At 33.1% G+C, this 12,563-nt stretch overlaps 1 protein-coding gene across 8 annotated transcripts in view; it reads left to right on the top strand.

The window, feature by feature from the left end:
• The window catches only part of WDFY3 (WD repeat and FYVE domain containing 3), a 264,702-nt gene that overhangs the window by 119,549 nt on the left and 132,590 nt on the right, over positions 1-12,563 (top strand). For all 8 annotated transcript variants that reach the window (XM_073805420.1, XM_073805422.1, XM_073805421.1 and 5 more), the window contains 4 exons: positions 614-800; positions 2,510-2,676; positions 10,766-11,233; positions 12,141-12,242. In XM_073805420.1, the coding sequence (XP_073661521.1) occupies positions 614-800; positions 2,510-2,676; positions 10,766-11,233; positions 12,141-12,242 (924 nt within the window). The remainder of the gene's footprint in view (positions 1-613; positions 801-2,509; positions 2,677-10,765; positions 11,234-12,140; positions 12,243-12,563) is intronic.

Raw genomic sequence — 12,563 nt, 5'->3', positions numbered from 1 at the left:
CTTTTGTTACGTGACACTGGGTTTCTTAAGACAAATAAATTTCATTAAAGGTAAGAGAGGAATGTCTTCTTTGAAACACCTCCAATCCCAAAAGTTATTATGGGGTATAACTGTGTTTTAAAGTAGTAAATATATAGTACAAACATAATTTTTAAAATTTTATTTCCTTAAGTATTTTTGTATGTCAGTAGTCTATATTCACTCTAATTATAACTTTTAACTAATTAGTAGATTTTTCTTCTTAAACTTAGAAGATAGTTTTTTTATTTTTTCCACTTTTTACTATATTCATAAAAATCAAAAATGTCATGTCAGCAGGCAGTCATTTTGTTGAATAGTAAAACATCTAAATATGATGTAAAAACTGTAATAAATGTCAACTAATTTTTAACACTTCCTGTATTACTCTTTGTTTACTACTTAGAGGTAGAGCTTCCTCAGTCAATTTGAATCTTACATTGGCTTTTAGAATGTGTAACATTTATCTTACAATATTTTATAGATACACTAAAATTTAATGTTTTATTAAACACCAGTTAAGAATGAAGGAAATTTTCTTAAGCAGTTGACAAATTATACATATATATACTTATTCAGTTCTTTATTTTTACAGAAAAAGAATGTTTATCTACGTGTGTTCAGAATATGCAGCAATCAGATGACCTGTCTCCCCTAGAAATTGTTGAAATGTTTGCTGGACTTTCTTGTTTCCTCAAAGATTCCAGTGATGTTTCCCAAACTCTTTTGGATGATTTTCGGATATGGCAAGGATACAGTTTCCTTTGTGATCTCTTGCTTAGGTAAAACCCCATAATTTAAGAATATATTTTAAATTTCTACTTAGTCTTTTCATCAAAGGAAACAATGTAGTTTGGGCTTATAGGGAAGAAGAAATCAACCAATCACTTATTTAATGTATACTTTATCCTCTTAGCTTTAATCACTTCTTTTTATTCCTGTTCTGTCAAGAGAGTTCAAAGTACGAATTTAGAGTTAATTTGGAAAATGTAGGCTGCAAACGTGGAGTCAATAGTTAGATGTGAAGAAGAAATCTGCTCTTCTTTAGTAGCTGAGGGAGAAGAGTTTGAATGAACTAATTAACATCTTCCTGAAGTGTAAACTCTTCTTGCTTAATTATATTTTTGATTTTCCTTACCAGTAACTCCAGTGTTACTATTAATGTAGTTAATAACAAGAGTAATTTTGTAGATTGAATGAGACATTACAAATATATATATAAAACAAATGTCAGTCTAAAAATGTTTCACTAGCCTTCTTTTTCATCCCAAATGTTCCATGTATATACTGGGAAAATGGCTGGTTACAAGTTTATTAGGAAGAAGATACTCTTGTCTTGATAGTTGTTCCTGGGCCATTAATTATTTTTAAATCATTTGATTTACTGTAAACCAGCACTATTTTGTAAACTTTATTTCTAACACCAGTTTGACCTCATTGCCATTACTTAATACTAGGCAACCCCCAAGAATATAATCTTGCATATATATCCTAATTTCCAAACGAGGACATATGAAAGTTTATGAAATAACTAATTCACATTACTAATTGATGCAGTCCTTTGAGAATTCAAGAGCCTTACACTCATTTACAAAATAATTTCACTTATGTTTATTGATCCTAAAGATATAATTCTAAGGCACACAAAGTTTTATGCATGTTAGTGCTCCTGAATTCTGGTATCTACTAGCTGTCCCACCCTCCACTCCCCAAATCTACGGTTGGCTCTCTGTAGCCATTAAAAACATATCTATTGCGAGTTTATACTAACACGGAGAGGCATGTGCATAACACTAGTTAATGAAAGAAACAGGTTACAACATTCTGTGTATGGTATGAAAATATTATTAAAACTTTTCACATTAAAAAAAGACAACCTTAAAGGAATTAAGACTTTTCAAAAATTGTTAGAGACTCTCAGAAGTTTATTTAAATGTATTCTAATGCGAGTATTTGAATTAATTAATGAAATACAGGTAAAGTCTTACAAATCTTCCCAAGGAATTCACTTTTTAAAATTAACAGAGGAAAGCAATTATACTCCAGTAAAGATGTTAAAAAAAAAATTAACAGAGAAAATTTCTTAGGAAAGAAATGGTAGATAAGGTTTTTGGTTATAAACAGTGAAACTTTTGTAACCTTAGAGCCTTAAGGAACTTAAGAGATATTTAATCTAATCCTTTTATATTATAGAGACTTTCTATACCAAAGATTAGTGATTTACCTAAAATAATACTGTTAGTGGCAAAATCAGCATTTATCAGGTGTCCCGACTATTGGTATAATTTCTTTCAAATGCACCATCATATCTTATAATAAAATTTGTGGATTTATAAAAATAGTATGTTTTCATATAGGAAAAAAATGTAAGAAGAAACTTCTAGTAGTACTCTATACATTTATGTATTGCATATAAAATTGAAATTTTCTTTATTAAATTTGAAAATACAACACAAGAGAAAATATATTTGCTAAATCATACTTTTCCTAGATTGGAACAAGCAAAAGAGGCAGAATCCAAAGATGCCTTGAAAGATCTGGTTAATCTGATAACTTCCCTAACAACATATGGTGTCAGTGAACTAAAACCAGCTGGTATTACCACAGGGGCACCCTTTTTATTGCCTGGATTTGCAGTACCTCAGCCTGCAGGCAAAGGTGAGTCTTTTTTTTTTCCCCCCATTCTGAGCCACTCAAAGAAATAGAGAAAGAATGAATTAGTCAGATTTTGATTGCTCTTCATTTATGTTATTTATAGAAAAGTAATATGCTGTTTTTCATTAAAGTTGGTGCTTTCTGTGGTATAATTTCTTGAGTGACAGTCTTTAGCAGATCAAATACTTGAATATAATATGAAAATATTTTTTAAAGCAGTAAGATTTATATTTTAGTATTTCATTTTAATGTTCAAACAATTTAATAATCCAAACATGCCTCTGTCTAATGTTGACACTCACACATTTCCAATTTATGTGGATGGAACTTGATTCACACTCTGATCTCTATACCTGTCTTTATGTAAGAGGTATATAGAAAACACAGGTGTACATGCTTATATTTTATTTAAGCAAACCTAGGTACAGAGAAGTTACATTACATATTTTCGGGTCAGAGAATAATTTTTATAGTTCAGATTTCCTAACTTTGGTTCTTCATCTAGTGATCTTTTACTAAGAAAATTTATTGTATAATTAATAACAATTATGTAAGAGTGCAAGCTAGTTTTATTGTTTATTTTCACTTTTTAAATGCATAATAACCATTCTGAAAGAATCTGAGCCCACAGGCCTCTAATAGTTCCTTTCACATTATTGTTACATACTAAGTATTCAATACAATTATGATATTTGCATGTAAAATTTAACTAGCCAAAAAATATCAGTATGTCTGGTTATTTAAATTTCACAGTACATTATCTATGTATTTTATGACATAGAAGCTAGCAGTTATAAATTTTTAAGTCAGAATAAATAGATATACTAGAAAATCCTAAATTTAATTTACTGGAGAAAATTATATTGAAAAGTCACAACTTAGATTGAAGTCAAACTTCCATAAGATGTACTGTCAGTGTATAGGTTATACAGAACTTTTTAAATAAGCAAAATCTAGGAATATCTTACTGAGCAGTTCAAGGCTTCATTTTATTTAATATTAAGGAACAATATTAAATTAACTCTTCTAATTCGTAGACTCTAGCTTGAGTATTCTACAATTAACTCTTTCTATGAGTTCAAACTAAAAATAGCTCAGCAATATATATCCTATTTTAGATTTCATTGTTTCATTTGGTTACTCAATCTGCTTGTAACACTGACATAATATTTAGTTACAGAGTATAATTTTGAAATTACACTACTATAATGAGATAATTAATGCATCTAAATTAACCTTCTTCATATGTCTGCCTGATCCATAACAAGGATGATACATACATAACCTAGCACCTCTGGGGGTTATTTTGAGAATTCAGTGACATGTTTATGAAAACAAGGTTAGCTAGAAAGGACGTTGCCCTAAGAGTCAGAATTCAGGTAATCATGAGTGACGTAACCTTTCTAGATATCAATTTCTTCTTCAGAAACATTGATGTAATATTCTATAAAATGAATGGGTCAAGCTAGATCATTTTAAGTTTCATTTATAACTTAAAATTATCTCTTTCCCATGACCTACTTTGTAGAGTTATTATACAGGCTAAAGTAGATAGTTCTATTCCACATAAAGGGAATGTGGAATATATTTTATTTTTGTCAGCAGTATTGAGGTATAAGTTGTATATATTAAAATGTATACATTTTAAGTGTTGAGTTTGATGAGTTTAGGTAAATATATGTGGTTGTGCTGTCACCACCATAATCATGATATGGAATATTACCATCCTTCTAAACGTTTCCTTGTTCCTTTTTGTATTCAGTGCCCCCCCTCATTATCCCCTTGCCCTGGTAACCAGGGATCTGCTTTGGTTTTGCCCTTTCTAGAATTTCATAAACTAGACTCATAAATTATGTAGTTTCTTGTATCTGGCTTTGTTCATTTTCAACATTTATCCATGTTATTGCATATATCTGAAGTTCCTTTTTAATTCTGGATAGTATTTCATTGTTTAGATATCCTGCAATTTGTTTATCCATTCAGCAGTTGATGGTGTTTATTTAACTGTCATGAATAAATGTACCAGAAACTTTCGTATAAAACAAGTCTTTGTGTGGACATATGTTTTCATTTCTTTGGGGTGATACCAAGCAGTGGAATTACTGATTCATATGGTAGATGTATGTTTAACTTTATGAGAAACTGCCAAACTGTTTTCTAAAGTGGCTGTCCCATTTTGCATTCACATCAGCTATGTATGAAAGTTTGCTTTACATCCTCAGAAACACTTGGTGTTATTAGTCTTAATTTTAGATATTCAAGTATGTAATAGTATCTCTTTTAAAATATAATTTGCCTTTTTCTAAAATATTTCAAGCATCTTTTTATGTTCTTATTTGCTGTCTGTGTCTCTACTTTGGTTCAGATCTCTGTGTCTAATTTTTGATAGGATTGTTTGTTTTACTGGAATTTTAAGAGTTCTTCAGATATTCTGGATAAGTCCTTTATAAGATACATACATTTTGTAAGTATGTTCTCTTAGTCTTGTTGTGCCTTTTCTTGGTAATATCTTTGAAGATCACAAGTTTTTAATTTTGATGAAGTCCAATTTATCACTTTTAAAATATTTTGTGGGTTTTGCCTCATACTGAAGAAATCCTAACCCAAATTCACTGAGATCTCCTGATTTCTTCTAGGAGTTTCATATTTTAACTCTTACACTAAGGTCTATGATACCTTTCAAGTTAATTTTTGTATATGGTAGGAAGTAAGGTTTGTTTGTTTGTTTTCCCGATACGGATATGCACATGTGCTAGGACTGTTTATTGAAAAAGATTATTTAACGATACATTTGGAACTCTGTCTCAGTTCTGCTCCATTAACGTGTCTGTCCTTAAGCCAATACTATATGGTCTTGATTGCTATATCTTTAAAGTCTTGAAATAGAGTCATTTAAGTTGTCCAATTTTGTTCTTCCTTTTCAAAATTATTTTGGCTATTCTAGGTCCTTTGAACTTCCATATGAATTTAATAATTTGTCAATTATTGAAAACGAAAAAAAAAAGCCTGTAGAGATATTCGTTGGGAGTACATTGAATCTATAGATCAGTTTGGAGAGACTTGACAGCTTAACAGTATTGAGTCCTTCAATTCATGAGCATACAACTATCCCTTATTTGGGTCCTAGTATTTTCTCTCAGCAATGTTTTATAGTGTCCATTGTATAGAACTTTAAATTCTTTTGTTAAATTTATTCTTAAATATTTTATTCTTTTTGATACTGTTGTGAATAAAATTGTTTTTGTAATTTCATTTTGGATTGCTTGTTGTAGTTTATAGAAGAGATAATGGACTATTGCACAGGAATGGAGATGAGGAAATCCAGCTGTGATGAGGCCATGTTTATTAAACATTGATAGAATGAGGCAGTGATAGTCCTTTACAGATTTTAACTCTTTGGTCTGGATTATTTATAAGTTGGAGCTGTGTATATTCTGATATATTTGACACTATCATACTTTTTGTCAGTTATTTCTTAGCAGTACTTTGGGGAATATTTTCTTTGACGTCACTGGTTTCCCTTTCATTATCTATGAAAAGAAAATTCCTGTTACCAAGGAATTTTTACCCATTCATTGATAATTACATTTAAAAGAGAAAACATGAATATATCTGCCTTATATTGCTCTATACATAGCTACAGTTTACCTACCTTATTTTTACTGCTGATTTTAGGTCAAGTGAAACAGTATAGAAATATAAAATTTAAAAGAAAAAGTAGACTGAGTTATTAGTGAAGCTGGTAAATGTATCTGTGTGTGTATGTTAAAGCTTGAAAATGACTCCCGTTTCTATATTATATAGAAAATGCTTTTTATAAAACTTTGTATCCTCACCAGCAGATAGATTTTTCTAAAGAAGGAAATTAAAGAAAAATGTAGCAGTCCTTCTGTTTAATAACAACGCCATGGTGGTTTTTTACCTTAACTATGCTAGAAACATCTTTGCAAGGTTGTACTCTGTAATTCATAGCTTCCAAATTTGTTCCCTAAACACAGCGAGTTCTTTTAATACATGTTTAATAGAGAATATATCTCTTCATAAAAAAAGACCATACCTGTCTTTTTCAGAACTTTTCTGTGGCTTCACCTTTACAAACATTGTCTTGTAACACATTAATTCTCATAACACATTAACCAATATAAAAGGATAATGTATTTTTTCCTTTCTCGTATTTTTGTTCACGCTAGTAACCAAAGTGCCTTGCATTGTTCATCATGGGTTTACTTTTTTTATTTTTTTGCGGTACGCGGGCCTCTCACGGTTGTGGCCTCTCCCGTTGCGGAGCGCAGGCTCCAGACGCGCAGGCTCAGCGGCCATGGCTCACGGGCCTAGCCGCTCCGCGGCATGTGGGATCTTCCCGGACCGGGGAACGAACCCGTGTCCCCGTATCGGCAGGCGGACTCTCAACCACTGCGCCACCAGGGAAGCCCCATGGGTTTACTTTTGAGAGCTTTTTATCTATTCTGGTTCACTTTATATTGGATGCCAATGTGGCCAGGGCTGATGTTCAGCTGGCTTGCGGGAGTATAACCCTGAGGATTGTCTATAGCCAGCTGTCATTCTGATTGGTCACTCACATGTGTAATTCATTCGTTACTTTCTGTCTTATACTTCCTAAACGTTTATTAATTTCCTCCCTTCTGGTAACAGCCCTACTGCCACTACCTTAGTTGAGGCTGTACAGATCACTCACCTGGATTACCATAGGAGTCTTTGTAACTGTTCACCTTTCTATTCATCTCTACTCCTCAGAGCCGTCCTCTGCAGTGTTGCATGGAATCTAACTCTGGTGACTTGGAATCTGAAAAATAATATTCAGTGTGTGTTTACTGAATGAATGCTTGCATTTCTTTATTCAGACCTTTATTCTTACTTCATTTTACATTTTGCTTATGCTTGTGTCATATAAGCTCTTTTTTCAAGCGTTCACTTTTACATTAGATTCTGAAAATAGGAAAGCTCTATTCTTTGTTGTATATACACTTGTTCTTCTAAACCTTAGAATAATTAGTTTCTTTTGTTTCTGCTTATATAGACTTGAGAGTAATGAGATGGTAATTGTCATCTGTTAGAATGATTTCCTTACTTTACTCTTATTTTAGTTATTTGTGTGCTAAACAGATTTTAGTCAGTTAATGCAAATTTTGAAACTTATACAGGATATATCTGTTTAGTTAAAATATTAGAGTATTTATGTGTCAATATTTAGGGGATATTCCTGTCTCATATAGAGCAATCTTTTAATTATCTTTTAGATTTAATTATGCTCCCTTCCCAATTAAATATTGTAGGAATTTAATGGCTATGACAGTCCTGAATAATTACTCCTGATACCATCAACACTTCAAATGTGTATGCCACTAATTTTGGAATTAGAGTTCTGACATTCCTTTAGATCGTTTTTCCTGATAGAAAGCCAAATTATTAGATTCTGTTTAGTTTCATTGTATATAAGGTGTACTAAATTTGGAAATAATATTACAGAATCTTTTTCTGGATTAGTCACAGGAATGATTGAATTTTACATGTTACTATAAGACTGATTGCATTGGTTAAAATGCTCTGCTCTTGAAGCTGGTCTTGGAGACCAGTTAGTCTTGATGTTCCTTGGTCATTTACTCTGATCAACCTACTTTAACTACTTGCTAATGGCCCCTAGATGAATTGGATAAAAAGGGGGATTAAGGAGTAAGTAATGAATCAGAGCAGATTCATTACTTACTTACTGTAAGTAAAAAGAAATTACAAAGAGCCAAAATTCCTCTGACCACTGCATTTCTACTGTTATCTTTATATGCGAGGATTACCACATTTTACATTTGACTTTTAATTGTGTGTATTTTTACATATTGTGTTCAGTTCAGCTCTTTGGGGTTGGTGGTTAATATGCCTTATCCATTTTTTTTTTTTTTTTTGGCGGTACGCGGGCCTCTCAATGTTGTGGCCTCTCCCGTTGCGGAGCACAGGCTCCGGACGCGCAGGCTCAGCGGCCATGGCTCACGGGCCCAGCCGCTCCGTGCCATGTGGGATCTTCCCGGACTGGGGCACGAACCTGTGTCCCCTGCATCGGCAGGTGGACTCTCAACCACTGCGCCACCAGGGAAGCCCCATGCCTTATGTTTTGTCAGTGACATCACTTAAAACCAGATCACGAAAATTAAACTCGGAAAAATCTAAATTTTCCCACATTACCCTAAGTTCAGCTCTTTCTAACTCCTTTCTTTATGGTGAGAAATGATATTGTCATATAGCCCAAAGATGCAAAATATTGATTAGAGTTATTCTTTAACCTTATTAATCACACGTAGTCAGACTTGTACATTTGTATGTTCATCAGTCTATCAAAGCTTGGTTTTTGACTACCTGCAGGTAATAAAAAGTAAAGATGTACTCAAAAAGAGCAAGCATCACATTAATAAGGAACTGGAAGTAAGGATTTGATATTTGGCACACATGGAATAAGTTTGTATGTTATAAACAAACAAATTTAAAGTCACGTATAGACTGAAGATTTTTTTAAATCTTTGCATTTTTCAGATAATGTCCAAACCAGAATTTCTGAGTAGTCTTTCTAACCCATTTTATATTTTTCCTCGTTCTGTGTTTATCCTATTTCTGAAATGCAGCTGATTCTGTAAGGCTCTGTGTTAACTGTTTGGTCACTCTTGCAAATGCTTTATATTCCTAATGGTTGTGAACCTGGGGACAGTTTTTATAGACAAACGCTTGTTTTCATGTGCCTCACATATTTCCTATGTTAATTTCTTTATAATGATTGTCACTAATTTGCCTCACAGGAGCTATTATATACAGATTTTTGTTTTTTCTAGTTGGTGTGTTTGAAAATCAGATATTTATAAATATAGCTAGTAGCTGGCCATAAATTGCTTTAACAAATGTGTATGTAAACAAATTGCACTTCCAGCTTGAAAACAAAATAAATTTCCAAATTAAAATTTCATGAAAGTTCTAATGTTATAATTAAAAATGTAAAACTGGAACTTAGAGAATTTTTTTCCCCTCCTGTTTTCCTGCTGCCATTTTTGCTGTTCTCATGCCTGTTACCTCTTCAGCCTGAAAGTCTTTTCACATTGAGAGGTAACTGTTCTTATAGTCAAGGTCAATCTTACAGATAATAAAAAGTAACACTCCTGCACATTTCCAAACTCTGAAGCCTAGACCTGTATAATTTGCTTTATTTTTTCTAAAACAGTCTGATGTTTCAATATATACTATTCTGGAATCAGAATATTCATAATGCTGCATTAAAAGCTTAATTAGTGTTATTTATTTTTAATTAAATGACTGAACCTGTTGAAGACAAAGAAGACCTTTTGTGAAAACAGGATGTATTCTTAGTAAATAGTTGATAGATGTTACAATTCATAATCTGTTTAAATAGACTTCTTTTGGGACTTCCCTGGTGGCACAGTGGTTAAGAATCTGCCTGCCAGGGAGATCAGCTTGGTGCTTTGTGACCACCTAGAGCAGTGGGATAGGGAGGGTAGGAGGGAGGGAGATGCAAGAGGGAAGAGATATGGGGACATATGTATATGTATAACTGATTCACGTTGTTATAAAGCAGAAACTAACACACAATTGTAAAGCTATTATACTCCAATAAAGGTGTTAAAAATTAAATTAATAAAGATATTATTTTGCTTACCAAAAAAAGAAAAAAAGAATCTGCCTGCCAATGCAGGGGACAGGGGTTCAAGCCCTGGTCCAGGAAGATCCCACATGCCTCAGAGCAACTGAGCCCATGCGCCACAACTATTGAGCTTGTGCTCTAGAGCCCGCGAGCCACAACTGCTGAGCCCGTGTGCCACAGCTACTGAAGCCCGTGCGCCTAGAGCCCGTGCTCCACAACAAGAGAAGTCACGGCAATGAGAAGGCAGCACATCACAACGAAGAGTAGGCCCCACTCGCCGCAGCTGGAGAAAGCCTGCGTGTAGCAACAAAGACCCAATGCAGCCAAAAATAAATAAATTTATTAAATTCCATATTTTAAAAATAAATAAATAGACTTGTTTGCCATGTTGAAAATATCACATAGCACTGACTTTTGTGTTCTTGTTTTCTATTTTAGGTCACAGTGTGAGAAACGTCCAGGCCTTTGCAGTTCTTCAGAATGCATTTTTAAAAGCAAAAACCAACTTCCTTGCCCACATCATTCTTGATGCCATCACAAATATTTACATGGCTGACAATGCCAATTATTTCATCCTAGAGTCACAGCACACACTGTCACAGTTTGCAGAAAAGATTTCTAAACTCCCAGAAGTACAAAACAAATACTTCGAGATGCTGGAGTTTGTCGTTTTTAGCTTAAATTATATCCCTTGTAAAGAACTTATTAGTGTTAGCATCCTCTTAAAATCTAGCTCTTCTTACCACTGTAGCATTATTGCAATGAAAACACTTCTTAAGTTTACACGACATGACTACATATTTAAAGACGTGTTCAGGGAGGTGGGCCTTCTGGAGGTCATGGTAAACCTTTTGCACAAATATGCTGCCCTCTTGAAGGATCCAACTCAGGCACTACATGAACAAGGTAAAGCACTTTCCATAATTTTATTTTTATTTGACAAAGGGGTTTGAGCAGGGTGTTTTGTTCATGTTTTGCCTGTCATTTTGTTATTGATTTGAATTACTTAATAATGTGCTTTATTATGAGATCCTTGTGAATGTTTCCCACAGGTTAACTTGTTCATTCAACCTCTGTTAGGGAATTGGGGAAAGGCAGGGGGTTGGGGGGTACAGAAGTATGTCGTGGTGGAAGAGAATTTAAGGTAAAAACTGAGGAAAACATTTATGATCCACGTGACCAATGTCTACTACTTTGTTTCTAAGAGGGAAAAAAAAAATGCTTCTAGAAACAGTTGGGATGTTTAGGTGCCTTGAAATGTTTTTATTAATTATAGAGAGCAAATAAATATATCTTTTTAGTGATATTATATATACACATATGTATTATCATTAGGTACCTTAAATTTGATGTTTTTCGTCCTTCCTGATAAATCTGTTTAAAGCATAGTAGTATCTGGCACTTAGTATTAAACATGTTGAATGAATTAATGCAAGTTGAATAGACAGCACTATTCATAAACTCTTCATTCTCTTTGGTGCATTAAAATCTAGCATTCTTCTGTTGACCTCCTTGATTAGGAAAGCACCTGTGAGAAGGATACATTTTACTTTGATTGGCATTTTCCTTTTTAATATTTGTTAGGTAGCTCTAGCTTTCTAGCCACACCAAAATGAAATCTATGAACATTGATTTTGACTTCACTTTTGGTAGTTGGTAGACATGTGTATCGTTTTTAAAGGCTGTATTATGTAAGTTGTGTTGATGGTAAAAGTGATAGGAATTATTTTTAAAATTATTTAAAAAATGCTAAATCCAGAAAAAAGTAAGCTTATAACTTCTGTGATTTGGACCTTTAATTCTTTTTTCCTAGGGGACTCAAGAAATAATAGTTCATTTGAAGACCAAAAACACCTGGCTTTGTTGGTCATGGAGACCTTGACAGTGCTTCTTCAAGGATCAAACACAAATGCAGGTAATTAGAAAATTTTCTAGCAAATGCTTTGGGAGGATATTACCTCTGGTCTGTCTTCTGTAATGATTCTTGCTTCTGAAATGCTCCTGTCTCTTAGAGGAAAAACTACTGATTCAGTGATGGCACTATCATATCTCTAGAAATGCAATACTTTTGACCTTCCTAAGTTTATGAATGGCAAAATATATAACATTATTATTACTTCAAAATATATTCTTATATTTTATTGTATGCCTTGTGTTTGAAGTATTCTTTTTCTGTTTTTTTACTTATATAGTACAGACTCTTCATCAAATAACTTTGCTTATTTAAATATTTTCC

This window comes from Tursiops truncatus, chromosome 5, assembly GCF_011762595.2.
Source record: "Tursiops truncatus isolate mTurTru1 chromosome 5, mTurTru1.mat.Y, whole genome shotgun sequence".
NCBI classification, from domain to species: domain Eukaryota; kingdom Metazoa; phylum Chordata; class Mammalia; order Artiodactyla; family Delphinidae; genus Tursiops; species Tursiops truncatus.
Note: the sequence above shows the minus strand (reverse complement) of the source record. Positions and strands in the feature narration are given on the sequence as shown.